Genomic DNA, 16,718 nt, shown 5'->3' on the forward strand with positions numbered 1-16,718 from the left:
AGTAATTTTAGTGAAGTTAATGTATTGGCTTACATTGTCCTTATAGCCTACTCCTGATGTCTGTCAAGTATTCCTCTCACATGAGCACAAGAGTATAGTGGAGAAAAACACACACGCTCAGTTTGTGTCCTGGGTTATTGTCCGCTGACTGTACGCTTGATGTGCTGAAGACGCGCCTGCCACTGCGAATCCCTGAGCTGTGACCTGACCTGAGCTATCAAGAGCAATTTCTCAGACACAACACTTGTCTGGATAAAATCCCTTCTTGTGTGCAAATGTGCCATTTCCCTCTTAAAGACAAATTCTATATCTGTTAATAAACATATTTTAAAATATCACACCATGAAATGAAAGCTAAAGTGCCATAAATTAGTTGTACAGGGGGAAAGGTGTAACTGTGATACAGTTATAATAATAATAATATCTTTATTTGTACGGCACCTTTTCAAAAACAGCTTGTGCTTCACAGTTTGCATAAAATCACACATTTAAGATGAGTGTACAAACATATTGTGAAACACAAGCTCTTACATTAATTCCTACATGCACACTTCAGAGTTTCAGCAGCTGTTTAAAACAAATCACAGATGCAGCTGACCTGAGAAAGGCTGTTCCAATCAAGTTTAGGAGCTACAACCACAACAGTGTAATATATATGATATTGAATATGCAATTCTGATACACTTTTACAAACCTGTTTTCTCTGTACTGGAGAGAAGAGAACTGAAAGTCAGTAGAAGCAAGACAGAATACGTGTGTGAATGAAAGGTAGACAGGTGTAATAGTGAAGCTGGAGGGAGCAGAGGTGGTGAAGGTGGATGAGCTTAAATACCTGTGATCAGGCATCCAAAGCAACAGACAGTGCATAAGAGAGGTGAAGAAGAGAGAGCAGGCCAAGGCGGAGTGGGTGGAGACAAGTGTCAGGGGTGATTTAAGGTGTTAGTGTAGCTATGATGTGTGGTTTGGAGATGTTGGCACTGACTAGGAGGGACAAGATGAACAGGATTAGAAATGAGTATATGAGAGGGACAGCTCAGGCCGAGCGGTTTGGACACAAAGTTAGAGAGGCAAGGCTGAGCTGTTCTGGCCATGTGCAGAGGAGGGATAGTGGGCGGAGGAGGAAAAGAAAAGACCTCAGAGACCTCATCCATGAATGAGGGCATGCAGAGGGTTGGTGTGACAGATGAAGATGTTAGGGACAGGGCCGATCATTTATCAGTTTAAATTGACAGATGAACCAATCAATATTTATAGCGATTGTGTTTAGATACTTTATACTATACCTATTCCTACCAGAATTAAACAACAAAACTTACATTTCAATTCTCTTAAACTTTATTTTAAAATGATAATAAAGAAATAAAGTAGCAAAAATATAATCATTCACAGGGATTGTAAAAAAAAAAAATACAAAATGAGCAGAAAAGGTACAAACGAAACCGTGTAAGCATGACAGCAAGTTCTTTTTATAAGACCCACTTTAACAGGTCTTTAACAGACATAACTGTTTATGATCCCACGTCACGTGAATGCAGCATATGAAACGTTTGCGTTCGGAGTCAGACAGTTGGTTTTATCGTTTCTCAGCAGGCGTTTAGAGTTTATTATCTCGAGGGGAGTTTTCTTACAAAGCCGCTCTGTTTTCGCCTCTCTGAAGACGACGCCTGCGATTGGCCGCGCGTCACGTGACCTCACAGCTGATTTCGTTGGATGAAGTGTTTTGCTTTTGTAGCCATTTCTGGTTAGCAATCCCGTAGGGTAGCGTAGCAGTCATTGTTGTGACTTTTTAACGGCGCTACTATGGCACAGGCGGCACAGGCTAATGCCTTTGATGCAAACAACTCTCCAATCCGGGTGGAACACGATAAGAAGCGTCGGCAGTTTGTCATAAGGCTGAATGGTGAGTTCAACATGTAAACATTAGCGTGCCAGCTGATGCTAGTGTTAGCTTTCGCTCTTGCTAACGTCGTCGTTGCTCCTTTATTGATACCTACAGCTGCCATTTCAGACACAGATGGCTGCTCACATATAGACGTAGCTTGTCTTCTGACCTTACCTCCATTACCGGTGCTTTACTTTTCTTTCTTTTGGGCAAGACCAAAGTATTTGGCCTCCAGACCTCAAACCAAGTATTCAAATTTGAAAAGCACACAATCCCAAATACACAAATTCCTGTATTAATCTTCCAAGTAAAACTCCTTTGTAGCAAAATACCTGCCCCTACGGTTATATTAAGATTCAAACACCATTTCAACTTTCCAGAGTAACCATTTTATTTGCCAGGCCTCCAAATGTGCTGTGCTACTTCCTTTCAAGCGTTCAGCTCAAGTGCTTTAAACATATTTTAAAGTTTTACACTAAGTCTCCTTCGTTTTAGTAGATATTAATCCTTTACGACACACTAATATTACTGTTTTAAGTGTCTCAGTACTCGTGTTTGTCCTGGTCAGTTGTGGGTCAGCTGTTAAGAGGAAAATGGTGGAAGCCATTGTTGTGCTGAATGGAGATGTTTATCTTTTCTTCACCCAGCAACACGACCCTTCCTCCACAAGGGCATGCCTGTACCTGGCCACTCGTGCCTTGTCTTTCTCAGCAGCCATGTTGCAGCGCTACATGCAAATTAAAATCTGCTACCACACCTTAATAATGTAACTGGGGCGCTTAGAGTCAGCTTTAAAATGCTGAAACGTTGAAGTAATTGTGGGATAAAACTTGTAGTGTGCAGGGTGGCAGGCTTCTGCGGTTTCTGTTCTTTGTTTGTTTTTTTGGTCATGTTGTCAGGTTGTTATGTCATGTTTGTAATCGATAATTAGTAAATCTTAGCAATAGTTGAGGTGAAGACCAACCTATGCCAGAGATAATATTTGTGTTTGCTCTTAGGATCCCATGATCGTGCGGTCCTTCTGTACGAGTATGTTGGAAAAAAGACGGTGGACCTGCAGCACACCGAAGTTCCAGATGCTTATAGAGGGAGAGGAATCGCCAAACACCTTGCCAAAGTAATTTTTTAAACCCAAATTTTGTGTTTGTTTACGAAACAATGCTTAGGTAGGCTCTGGCAATGCTCAGTTGGTATTAAGGTGCCAAAAGTGTGCCAAGAAAATATCCTCTACACCATCAAACCACTATCAGGCTGAATTGTTGACGTAAAGCAGGGCGGAGCCATCCTTTCATATTGTTTACACAAAATTCTGACCCTACCTTCTCAATATCACATCAGAGATTAAGACTCTCATCAGACCATCAGTGTTTTACTAATCTTCTGTTGTCCAGTTTTGTGAGCCCGTGCAAATAGTAGCGTCAGTTTCCTGTTCTTATCTGATAGCAGTGGCACATAGTGTGGTCTTCTGCTGCTGTAGCGCTTCTCCTTCAAGGTTTGACGTGTTCTTAATTCAGAGGCGGTCTTCTTCATACTTGAGTTTTAATTACTGGTTATCTAAGTTGTAACTATTGTCTTCTGCTCAGCTTAAAACAGTCTGTGCATTCTCCTCACAAGCCAGTTTCTCTTAGATTATTGCCATTCTCTGTAAACCCATAATATGGCTGTGTGGGAAAATCCCCATAGATCAGCTTGTTTTTGAAAATCTCAGATCAGCTCATATGACACCAGGAACATTCCGAGTCTCTTAAATCAACCTTTCTTCTCTATTCTCATGCACGGTTTGAATTTCAGGAGGTTTCCTTGATCATGTTTACATTCCTTTTTGAGGTTCTGCCATGTGATTAGCTGATTAGATATTTGCATTTATGAGCAGCTGAAAAAGTGTACCATACAAAGTGGCCGGTATATTAAGCTGGTACAGTGAGAATCGAATATGTTTCCACTGAAATCATTGTCCTAGGAAAAGCCAGATGATTTTGATGTGAGCTGTTATGCACCATGTCATTGCAGGCAGCCATGGATTTTGTGGTGGAAGAGGACCTGAAAGCTCACCTGACCTGCTGGTACATTCAGAAATACGTGAAAGAGAATCCTCAGCCTCAATACTTTGAACATATTTACCAATGATCCTGCATGGCGGTGAAGGAAGGTGGCAAAATGGACTCCAAGGAGAGAAATACTGCGTGGCGGCATGCTTTGGAGTTACAGGAGAACACGCGACAAAGGACCTTCTAGGCATGGTTAAACACAACACTGACTGAATCCAGAGAAATAGCTGAATCTCGAACCATAGACGCCTGTGAGCTGAACGTTTGATCAACCGATAAGACAGCTCTCTGCATAAACATGAGGATACACACTGGCCACGGGCAGGAGGGGAATCAGCCTATCACGACTTGTACAAACAAAGCAACCAAAGGTGAAGCCTGTTACCTCAGACAGAAACTTCCAGGACCCAACACTGACAGAGCAGATTTGAGTCAAATGTTACAGTGTGTTGCAGATTTCTGTCCTCAACTGGACTCACTGGTCATGAGCAGCAGTACGAGGTGACCACCCCTGGTGTTTTTGTCTTTGACTCCACTGATGCTCAAATACTCGTGTCTTTTGTTTTATGTAAATTGCAACCTCTCTTTTTCATTTTTTTCCTATTCTTTGCAAATAATTCAATTTAACCCCTTCTTCTCAAGTTTTTAGAAAATATGTTTCTCAGAACTGATATGCTAGTGTAGAAGGTTTTGTATGCAAAAAGGCTTAAAAACAACAACACAAATCTAAATTTTTTTTGTAAGTGACAAAGTGGGAAAGCCGAATCTGAATTTTACCAATATTCCTCCCCACATAGCCTTGTTATAAACATCACTCCATCTACTTTTATTCCTCTTCCACATAACAAAAATGAAGTTATTCCAGTCATATATCAATTCGCCGAGCGATCAAAGGTGTAGAAAACAGTGACGATGTCTGCCTCAAGATAACTCTCGCTGTTTCCATCGTACATTAAATGTTACAGGCATTGCTGATAAACGGGGTCCTGGTGTGGTGTGACACATCAGCGTGTGTATGTATAGATGTCTCTGTTCGAACCAGCAACAAAAACAGCACTGTTCTTTTCAGGGCATTCACATTTATGTGGTGTCAGACGGCCCTTTGTCCTGTCATTGAGGAAATGCACTGGGTGGCTGTGGCTGTTTTGTTATTTGATCCATATTTCCTCTTACCCACAAGGCTTTTCTGCCCAGCTGATATCAAAATGATAAAGATCTCTGTTAAAAAATAAAAATAAAATATCCCCCTCCCCCCCTTTTTTTTGTACTCTTTCAAGAGGTTTTGCTGTTGACAATCTTAAGTGTTGAGGAGAAAAATATACCTCAGGTAACTCGGCACACTCTGGCAGGACAATGCAGATTCTTTCTGCTGTGCTCACCTCGAGTTAATTGCAGGAATTTCCCTTTTGTTAAACTTCCCCTTGGGTGGAACACACCTAAGGATAGGCCAAGGTATTCAAGGTATTATTTCATTCTGTGTATGTGTGTTTTGTCTAAATTTGTGTGTTTCCTTGGAAGGAAGCAAATGTCTCATTTGAGCGAGTGGCTCTCACAGAGGCATCAAAATCCAAACCTTATTACACTGTTTTGTGATTTGGACTTTTTTTTCTGTACTTGCTGTCAATAAATGCATAAATAAATCAAATACACATCAGATGACTAATGCTTTATGTACGTTGGCAGGAGCAGAGGAACATGTGTGATTATTTATGGAGAAAACATGTGATCATGTACAATATACTTTTTATAACCACTGTGCAGTCATCACTACGGTGGTCATACGCTGATAATAATTATCTACAATGGAGTTCGTCTTGTGCTGTTAATAGTTTCAGCATGGAAACTCCTTTAATACTTAAACCAAGCTATTTTTACACTGGCAAACCAGAACGTTAATGGTATTGGCTTTCGCTTAGTATTCAATCAGAGTACATGCAGAAAATCGAGGTAGCAGAATAGTTTCAAAATACAGAATGAGGACTGCTGTATTTGTTTAAATACTTGATCTTCTAACGTGTAGATGAACAGTGTAAAAGTAATCGTGTAAGACCTAAAATTAAAGAAAAGGTGGAATTTTTACACTCCACTGAATATCTTTATCAGTCCCACACATCACAGCTACTAATGGAGTAGATTCATGTTCTAGATTACTGATGACAAATATCTGTACGTATATATGTATGTATTGGCGCCATCCAGTGGCAATTTGAAGTTATTAGATATAAATGCTCCCCATTGCTAACGGGTTAAAACTCGTGGACTGTGTAAAAGACAGACACATCCACTGGTTTGAGAAGTCCTGTTTCACAACTTCAAGTTGAGCATGTTGGTTTATTCCTGGTGGTGTTGGTGTCACTGAGCTAATACATTTAATTAAAAAAAATATATTCAAAAAAGGTAATTGGTACACTGAAAAAGCATGGTACTTGCTAATAACTCAAACTCTGTGGCAGGAACTACTTTCTTTCTCTTGACTTCTTTTAAATTGATAAATCCATCAATTTATTTAACATGTCTACATGTGTTTAAAGCTACAAAATGCACCTTTAAATAGCCTACAGTCCTTATCTGAATAGAAAATTCCTCACTAAATTCTTAAAATTACCAGGCTTAAATATCATTGGAAAGCCACAGCTGTCAATAGCCTTGGTTGATGTGATTCGTGCTGGCACAGCATTTGTTCCCAACCATCTCACATTCCTGAACGTAGCCATTATAGTTGTGACAGCCAGCGCGCGTCGGGTTACAGCACGCGGACAGGCAGCGCGCACGAACACAGCCAGAGCACGCGAGGACACATTATGGGTGAGTACCCAAAGGTCTCCACATAAATCCTATTACAAAACGAGATGACGGAACAATGTGTCATATATTATAACAGACTTGACTATGCATGTAGCCTGTTTGCATTATTATGGGTTTAAATATGTAAATGGAACCGGTATTTTTGCTGCTTAGTTTTGCTGTGCTAACTTCATGGCTCGCCAAATTTAAATAAACATACCTTCATTCAGTTTGTTAAATCTTTTCAGAATGTGTTCTGACCTCCCCAACTGTACCATTATAAAATACGTAAAGGCAGGTACTCTGTCCGAACAGCATCATGGGAATAGTAGTCCGCATTCGAGTTCAACTGGTGAGTCGAACAGAAACTGTATTTTTTTTACACACTACAAAACCCAGAATACTGGGCGCTGTCTTACGTCAACCGCAATCACAGTTGTATCTCCAACATGGCGTCGCTGGGAAGGAGGCGCGGTGTCCCAGTAAGCAGGGAGAGGTCAGTTACTCCACATCTTGGCCATTTAAAGAACATGTTTTAATATGAAGCATCGTTTGGTCGATGACACCACTTGTCAGGTTCTGAACGTGCTTCCCGTTTGGGATTCAGAGTTAAATATCAACGGGAGAAGTCTGGATTTTTTTTTAACCCAGGGTTAGCTCATGTTAGCGGGCTAACGTACACGGCTAGCTGTCGCTAACGAGCAGCTCATGTGATGTTTTGATTATTTCACAGCAAGCGATTGACCGGGAAAAGTTTGGTTTTGCTGCTTGTTGGGGCAAACGGCAGTGCTGTATGTGACTGTCGATGTGCTTCACGGTATTGGCTCGGCTCGGCGTGTTGACCGCCGTGTTTGACGACCTGCTCGCTCAGTAACTTAGCTGGCCGGTACTCCAACTTTCTGCCAGTCAAGCGAGTTGACTAATGCACCTAACTGAAGTACAACTTTCCCCTTGCTCCGCGAGGCTGAGCCAATTTTCCCTAGTATCTTAATATGTCATAAAAATTCACACCTCCGGTGTGAGAAGCATAGTGTTTAGTGTTTTAAGGTTTGTTTGTTGGTCCAAAAGAAGGCCTTATATTGTAACCATTTGGTACTTTTGGCATTGGATAATTGGGACTTTATGGAAAGCAGCCCCCAAAGTCTGTGTTTTTAAATGTGGTCATACACATGTTAAGATCTGTGTGCTGTTGGGACACCATTATGATGTTATGATCCCTAATTACAACGGTTGGGTGGTAGGTTGTTTTTTTGTTTTGGTTTTTTTTTGGTCTTTTACTTCTTTTGAAATCGTAAATTCAAGAATTTCACTTACAACAAAAGTCCACACTTTTGATTGAAACATTTTGTTATTTATTCAAAACATTTTGCACACCTCATCTAATCTCACTGTCATAGTCAGTTCAACGTGGTGAAACTTTAGTGCCGTCAGTGTAAAAGTCCCGACTAAAACATCAACCAAAACAGTGAATAAAAGTACAGTTTCTCTGACAACAGTTTGTCCAGCTGCCTAATTAATTACTAGAAGAAGATAATAGCATTCAACATCTTATGCATTGGGGACAAATGTGCTAAAGTTAGCTGCAGGTCTGCTGAATCCAGCTTTCAGCTGTCAGATATATGTTGTATGTCATTGGATTAAAAGTGTTCCCATGGCTGTCTGTGCATTTTGCGTTCTCTGCGTGGAATTTCGAAAAGCGTAACCACACGTAAGACTGTTTTCAGCCACATGGTCTCGCTCTCATTCTTACTCCAACATCCGATTTAGACTTTTGTAGTGAATCTTTGTAAAGCTTACGTTGCCTATGTAGGTGGCCAACGCTATTGCCAACACCTTCTGTGCAGTTGTGTCCTGGAGTTTTAGATGCAAAGGCAGCCATGATAGAAACAAATAACGTTCTGAGACTTCTTTTCCTCCTTTGCTGTGGTCAGTTGATTTCAAAGGCAAGTATATTGGTCCTGAAAGGTTTTACATTTCTTCTGTATGTTCTCTAAGCAATCTCCCTCCAGGAATTTGCCTGCCAACTTTGTGTCCTTATATTGAGGCTTTTATAGACATAACATGTAGTTAAATTTCCAGGAAGGTGCACATCAGGATAGAGATTAGGGTTTCAGAGGAGTACACTACGACGTACCTACGGTCTTAACACAGAAGCCTAAATCAATCAAACTGTATTTCAGACATAGTCTGGTACTAAAATTTGGTGCTGATTGAACAATCAATCAGTTCATTAGTACCAAAATATTTTGGTTGGTGCCTTCAAAAAAGCATTCAGTACCCAGCCCTACTAATTACACTACATATCTTACTTTCAGAAAGTCATGGATATGAAGACATACGTTTAATTAAATAAAGTACAACAAATATTAAATTCACCCCCTGCTTTTTGTTTTTGTGTGTGTGTGTGTTTTGTTTTATGATTATTACTGCAGGGGGGGGGGGGCAGCCAGTCCAATGAGTCCTTCATGCAGACTTATGGTTGGCATTATAGCTGTTGTGAAGCTGTTGGCAAGCAATTTCAAGCTGAAACTGGGATATTTTAAACATTGGTATTGCTTCCCAAAATCCACACTTACACTCCAGTTATCGACTTAAAACAGTGTTAGAAGTGGGTGAATGAGCCTCTGGTTATTGGTTAGAGAAATATCCTTCCCTTTTATGTTTGTTAGATGGTGACAGAGTGGACATTTCAGCAGGCAGGAAATGGGGAAATGCAGTCTTCGCTTAATTAAGGTGTGTTTAATGTCATCTGTTCTTACACTCACTGTTCCCTGTCTGTTCCTGTGTTTCTGCACAGGGGTGTGATGGCGGCGTCAGACTGCTACATCGTGCACGAGATCTACAATGGGGAGAATGCACAGGACCAGTTTGAGTATGAGCTGGAGCAGGCGCTGGAGGCCCAGTATAAATACATTGTTATCGAGCCCACGCGGATCGGAGATGAGACGGCCCGTTGGATTACTGTTGGCAACTGCCTGCACAAGACAGCCGTGTTGTCGGGTGCTGCTTGCCTCCTGACGCCACTTTCGCTGCCTGTCGAGTACACGCGCTATGTGGCGTTGCCCGCTGGCGCCCTCAGCGTGGCCTGTGCCGCCCTCTATGGGATTTCGTGGCAGTTTGACCCCTGCTGCAAGTACCAGGTGGAATACGACAGCCAAAAACTCTCGCGGCTGCCCCTGCATACACTGACCTCCTCGACGCCCGTGGTATTGGTACGCAGGGATGACATCCACAGAAAGAGACTCCATAATACGATAGCACTGGCTGCCCTGGCGTATTGCGCCAAGAAGATCTACGAACTCTATGTGGTATGAGTGCACTCTGAAGAGGATTTAAGAACCAACAGAAAAAAAAGGAAAAATGAAACAAAAAAAAAAAAAAACAGAACCTACCCACCCCCCATGTAAGGGAAAAAAAGTCACAATCAAGTCCAGCATTCAGCTCCACATGTGGTGGGTGCCTCTTTTTTGAACTTTGATCAGAGGGATATAGTTAAAACTAGAAGGAATTGGTTTTTTTTCCCTTTTACATTTCCTTTACTTCTATGTGACAACAACTGTACACTTATCTCTGTAGTACACTCAAGCCCCCACTTTCTCCATCCTTGACACACAATAAGTTAGCGCACAAGGGTATGGCAGCAGTTCCTCCGGGCAGAGGTGTATTGGAATGACAATGGACAGACATGTTTTGTGTACCAAGTTCTTTCCCTGTTTTCCTCGTAGTTTTACTGTACCCCTTTCTTGCTGATCAGTACATCACCATTTCATTAAACATTAGGATATTTCAAACTCACTTTTCTGTATTTTATTTTGCTTTTTACATCAAATGGATTCAACACGATGTCCGGGAAGGAGCAAATAGATCCAACTTCTTTGAGATTGTCTTGTTCATGTCTGATTTGAACGAGTGCAAGTAAGGTCTTATCATATTAATAATGGGGATCAATATCCTTTTTTCTTTTCTTTTCTTTTTTTTTTTTTTGAAAAACAAAAACCCATGCACACTAATTATGTACAATACTGGTCAAAAATTTGAGAACATCTTTTCCTGTTTTTATTGAAATTCAGGCAGTATAATGTCTCATTGTACTCTTGAATGAAAACAAATAAACAATTGAAGTTTTTTTTTTTTTTTTTTTTGTAAAGAAAATATCAGAAATCATTTATAAATCAAAATGTTTTGATTCATCAAAGCATCCACCTTTGGCAGATATAACAGCTTGTGGCAGTTTCCTCTACAAGGGAAATCAAATATTCTTCTGAAAGTTCTTCCCAACCCTGTTTAAGAAGTTCCCACAAACGTGTGGGACTTGCGTGTTGCTTTGCTTTTATTCTTCTGACAAGTTAACTTAAAACAAACCAAGCTTACCATCTTGTTCTGTTTTTTCTAAGGTAAGTCTGCCCCTGACCACCTTGGTACATACCAAGGTTCTGCATGTTGATGCAGAACCTCGTGGTAGCTGTTTTGGTTCAGGGTGCCTCTCAATCTGTACTAGTCATTCACCCTGGATCCAGCAAAACAGCCCCAGAACATCACACTTCCTCTGCCATGTTTGACATTTGATGTCACACACTGAGGAACCTTCTTTTCCCCTTCTCAACGGCATACAAAAATCCTAAATGATGAACGGAAGATTTCAAATTTTGAAAGTCTTCAGTGGTCCATTGGTGGTGTTTCATGGCCCAGGCAAGCCTTTCTTTTTTCTTATTCTGACGTCAAAGCAGTGGGTGCCTTGCTGCAACTTGACTTGTCAAACCTGTATCTCAAAGTTTGCTTTTTACAGTCGAAACTGAGACTTGCTTACTATTAAGCTATGGTCCCGTGAGCCACCTATCACTCTAGCTGTTGAGTCTGTCTTGTCTTCTGATTTTGTTGTGGCTTTGGGTTCTGCAGACCTCTTCCTGTCAGTTTCCCTCAGTGCCTTTTGATGGTAAAAGAGACTGTAATCACTGATACATTGCCTTTCTTCACAATTTCTCTGAAGGAAAAACCTACACTTTTATGTTATGATGGTTTGTCTCTTCTATTGTTAATTGCCTTTTTCCTCACCATTTTTCTAGCCAAAACGTTACTTTCTGTAATACAATACTGTTTAAATAATGCTTACAAGTGTATGATGCCACAGTGTACCAACACTACTTTTATGTAGACTCAGGAGGTTGTAAGTAATCAAGAAAAGTTGGGACACCTGTAGGAACCAACTTTCAAGTCTTGATCAACTTCGATTGCTGCAGAACCTCTGGCAGGTTACCATTTACCTTTATACCACTTCGAGCTATTCATGTGGACTTGAACTGCTTGAATTTCAGTTAATAAACTAGAAGAACTGGGGTATTTTAAAACTTTTGACCAGTAGTGTCTACATTAAATAATTAAAAGACAAAATTAAGACTGTTTGAGTCAACAGATAAAACGGAGTGAAGTTTGTGTTGTTGTCACGGTTTCGCTTCTTTCGAAATACTGATCACTGTAAATCAATACAAAGTTTTTGTGAGTGATCACCTTTGTCCTACTGATGAAAGATTTCCAGTTCCCAAATAACGTCATGAGGATGGAAATGATCGTATGTTGTTCCTTTTGCAGTCACCACCTTTCAACCCATTTCAACAATGTGTGTGACATTTTGGACTGACACATCAGAAAGTCATATAATGGAACATTTTTTTTGGAAACAGTTAATGTTGGAAACATGAACTCTAAAGGTATTCCCACCTGTAGAGTTTCAGAGAGCTTGAGACTCAAGTATAAGGTGGATTGAGGCTCTTCTGGTGGCACATAGTGGCCCAAAACCTTAGTAAGTGGCACTTAATAAAGTAGCTTGCTGTGTGCATTGTTTTTTTTAAATTTGCCATTTGTCTATTTAACCTATAGTAAAAAAAATAATAATAATAACATGAAGTGAAGCAGAAGTTGTAACTGCATGAGGCAAATGCAGTTAAATATTAAGTAACAGTATGTTAAAGGAGATTTTATATTAAACTGTTTAATAATGTACCTCTGTTCTTAAATTTTCGGGAGACAAAAAGTAAATTTGGAAGCTTTTCAGAATATCATAAATTTCTTTAGTTTGTTTCTAATATTGATCTGATAACATAACACAGTTGCTGAATATTTGTTGGTTCCACTTCCATGAAAAGAATCTCCTGCTCCACCATCTCAAAGGTGCTCTTTTGTATTGAGATCTGGTCACTGAAAAGGTCATTTGAGAACAAATAACTTATTCTCATGTTTAAGAAACCAGTTTGAGATGATTTGATTTGAGCTTTGTGAAATGAACTGTTAATCGTGCTGGAAGCAGCCATCAGAAAATGAAAAAACTTCACAGGATGGACATGCTCAACAACAGGTAAGCTGTGGCATTTAGATAATGGTCACTTGGTACTAAGAAAACCCCAAAGTGTGTCCAAAAAATAACCCTCACACCATTACACCACCACCAGCAGGCTGATTTGTTAATATAGGGCACGATGAATACATGATTTATAGCATCAACATTTCTCCAATCTGTTGTCCAGTTTGTTGGACCTGTGTGAACTTTAGCCTCAGTTTCCTGTTCTTAGCTGACCAGAGTGGCACCCAGCGTGGTCTTCTGCTGCTGTAATGCATCTGCTTCAAGTTTCAACATGTAGTCAGAGATGCTCTTCTGCATACCTTGGTTGTAACAAGTGGTTATTTCAGTCACTGCTGCCCTCCTATCAGTTGGAAGCAGATTGGCCATTCTCTGACCACAACAAGCCGTTTCTCCTTCTCAGACTGTTCTCTGTAAACCCTAGAGATGGTTATGTGGAATAATCTGCATAGATCAGCAGTTTCTGAAATACTCAGACAATCAGGAACCAACAATTATGCCCCATTCAGAGTAAGTAAATCACCTTTCTCCCCCATTCTAATGCTCAGTTTGAACTTCAACAGGTTGTCTTGACCACGTCTCCATGCCTAAAGTTGCTGCCATGTCTTTTGCTAATTAAATATTTGCGTTAAAGAGCGGTTACGCTGGTGTACCTAAGGAAGTTATCCTAAAATTGCTTGTTTTTCCAAATGTCAGAGTGATGCTTTGCTAAAATGTGTGTTTTTTGATTTTGTTGTTGTTTTGTTTTTCAAGTGTTGTACAGAGTGGATGTAAATGCCTCAGACAACTGAGACCTAAATCCTTGGAAATTCAGGGAGAGTCGGTTAGCAAGGTTTTTATTCATACAGACTTTTCACACTCAGCCTTGAGGTGTTTTCGCTCTTGGGTCTGGAAAAACCATAACTATTTCCAAATCATAGCCCTTAACCTCCTCAGCTAGTTTGAACCTAAAGGCAAGTGGTCTGAGACAACCTCATTAGTTTGCAGGTTTGTGACCAGAGCAGGCTAATTATTTGCCAGCTGACCTGGCACGGTACCAGTGGCTTCCAACAGCAGTTTACATACTTAAGATGTCTGTGAAGGTTCTCAATCAGGTCATCGTAGTCTAAGGAGCTTGAAAAGAAAAGCATCTGGACTTCTTTAAATTGCTTGAAGATGTTTCACCTCTCATCCGAGAAACTTCTTCAGTTCTAGGGTCAAATGGTGGAGAATCCCAGATTTAAGCCCTGTGGGAGTGTCCCCCCAAGAGGGACAATGGCCCACTAATGATCCTCTACCTAATCACATGAGCCAAGTCTAAAGGGAAAAAAGTAACAATATAAACACATTTGAAGGTGCAGACTGGTTAAGAAGCAGTTTTTCAGTAAAAGATTTTTTACATTTTTTGGGGTTACATGAGGGCCCTGAGGGCTCACCCAGCACCCATGGGAAAAGATTTAAACAGCGACACTGAAAACTGACTTACAAACAGGTTAGAGGCTCCACCCATAGAAGACCTGCAGGGAAAGATTTAATTAAAGACGCATCAACAACTATAACAAAAAAAAAAAAAATCCTATAAGACACGATTTAAAAGAAACAAAACAGTTATAGTCCCTCTTTACAACACCACACAGGTTGGAAACAAATTCTTGCAAGAATAATGCTTTCTACATAATTTCTCCCGGGGATCAATAAACTTTTCTGATTCTGATTCTGAAAGTCCAGATCACAATCCACACAACGGTGTATTCTTGTATCCTTGTGAAATGTGTTGGATCTCAAATGTGGCCGGAACTCACATCTACATCAGAAGTCACATGAGATGAGAAACCGTACCTTGATTTGATTTATACATCAAAGGAAAGGTTGTACTGTCAACCAATCCTGCCTGTTTGGCTCTTGGTGTTATTACAGTTGTTGTCAGAGGTTTACATAAACTCCTCATGGGCGTGAATGTTATGGTAATTTGGGGCTTTTGATGATTTCTTTGAACTGTTTTTTTTCTTCCCCCAGGATGGAATGATTGTCCAGCATACATTTTTAATCCCTTTAAAAAAAAACAAAAATTGGGTGCACGGGCTTGAATTTACTTTGGACTTTACTCTAATCCACACAGGGTACACATGCAAGTATACATGCAGCCTCAAATATCTACATAGACTCACTTAAATCTTGAAGGTTCTACATTGTTGTTTAACTTGACATTGTGAAATTTAAGTTGGGCTGATTAACTTCTCATTAGTGACCATGACTGACTACAACTGGTGGTTTCTCTTTGCCAGCATCAACTGGAAACTACTAGAACACCAGCATCACTGTCCACAGTGAAGTGAGTTTTACTTTGCCATTGACTGAGAGGGTGCTGACCAAGAAAGAAGCCCCTAGTCCAAAATTAGCACCTTTCAACTGTCTGAAATTTTGCAGCTGCCCACTATTTGGACAAACCAAATGCCTTATAGAGAAAAGAGTTTTATGGTCAGACGAGAGAAAGATTGACCTATTTGGCAACAATGACAAGAGGTATGTTCGGGGCAGTAATTTTGAGTCTTTAAAACCTAGTAACAGTGTTAACCAGGGTGGTAGCATCATCCTCTGGGTCGTTTTCCTGCCAGTGGTACTGGTACATTGCACAAAGTGGATGAAATAATACAGATGGAGGACGATCTCCAAATTCTGTAACTTAACAGCTAGATGGTGGAAACCTGGACACAGGTGGGTGTTTCAGTAGGGCAATGATCCCAAACACAAATCAAACTGGTTTGGAATAGATACTTCTGGAATGGCCGTCCCAAAGTCCTGAACTCAACCCTACTGAAAATGTGTGGACTAAGCTCTAAAAGCGTAGTCGATAGCTACCAAAAGCATCTGGTTGAAGTGCAACTTACTAAAGGACATTTAACCAAATATTACTGGGCCTATATATACTTTTGACCCTGTGTGGATTAGAGAAAATCCAGAATAAATAAGTCTTTTTTTAAAAGTCATTAAAGATATACGCTGTACAATCATCCCTTGAAAAAAAAAATTACATTAAAATAATTTATAATTATATTTATGAAGCACTAATTTTAACTCGCAACAGCCTTAGAGGTACATACTTTTGACCTCGTGTAACCTTGGATTAGAGAAAGTTCAAAACCAATTCAAACATGTATACCTAATTTTTGTTTATTTTAAAGAAATTAAAGATGTATGCTGTACAATCATTTCACCCAGGACAATTCAAAGAGATCATGAAATTAAAGTCCATGGTGAGTGCCTGTAAACCTCTGACCTCAGCTGTATTTATTCACACTCAGGATGTCTGCATAACTCTGAGTCAGCTTCCTGTGTTTGTAATGCAATTTCCATTCTGAACTTCTGAAGAATATGACCCTGACAAATACCCTACATTTTGTAATAAACAATCAAAATAAAGCAAAATAAAACTAAAAATTTTTAAATAATTTAAAAAAAAAACTGAAATGAGATATAGAGGATGCTTCTAATGATCATGTAGCAATGACGAAGATAGCAGCAGATTAAATAGGCACTAGTGGTTTAAAAGGATCTCTAAATATAAATGTAAAGCATTAAAATAGCAATTTATCAAATTATGAGTTTTACGAGAAATAATAGCTTGTTTTCTTTTTTGTTAATCATTTGAAAGGGCCCATTTTGTTAAGTGCAC

At 39.9% G+C, this 16,718-nt stretch overlaps 2 protein-coding genes across 3 annotated transcripts; both read left to right on the plus strand.

Annotated features, from left to right (window-relative positions):
• Positions 1 to 1,577: 1,577 nt before the first annotated feature.
• Positions 1,578 to 5,589, plus strand: natd1. Its single transcript, XM_031732657.2, has 3 exons — positions 1,578 to 1,900; positions 2,881 to 2,999; positions 3,893 to 5,589. The coding sequence occupies exons 1-3, from the start codon at positions 1,801 to 1,803 to the stop codon at positions 4,007 to 4,009; spliced, it is 336 nt and encodes a 111-aa protein (XP_031588517.1). The 5' UTR covers positions 1,578 to 1,800; the 3' UTR covers positions 4,010 to 5,589.
• Positions 5,590 to 6,618: 1,029 nt separating this feature from the next.
• Positions 6,619 to 10,096, plus strand: tmem11 (transmembrane protein 11). Of its 2 annotated transcripts, none has more exons than XM_039610638.1 (2): positions 6,619 to 6,735; positions 9,512 to 10,096. In XM_039610638.1, exon 2 carries the CDS (start codon positions 9,519 to 9,521, stop codon positions 10,026 to 10,028), a length of 510 nt encoding a protein of 169 aa, XP_039466572.1. In that variant the 5' UTR covers positions 6,619 to 6,735; positions 9,512 to 9,518; the 3' UTR covers positions 10,029 to 10,096. The 2 variants fall into 2 exon arrangements, with proteins under 2 accessions (XP_039466572.1, XP_031588541.1); XM_031732681.2 differs by lacking the exon at positions 6,619 to 6,735 and adding an exon at positions 7,068 to 7,210.
• The last annotated feature ends 6,622 nt before the right edge of the window (positions 10,097 to 16,718 follow it).

This window comes from Oreochromis aureus, linkage group 4, assembly GCF_013358895.1.
Source record: "Oreochromis aureus strain Israel breed Guangdong linkage group 4, ZZ_aureus, whole genome shotgun sequence".
Lineage (NCBI taxonomy): Eukaryota > Metazoa > Chordata > Actinopteri > Cichliformes > Cichlidae > Oreochromis > Oreochromis aureus.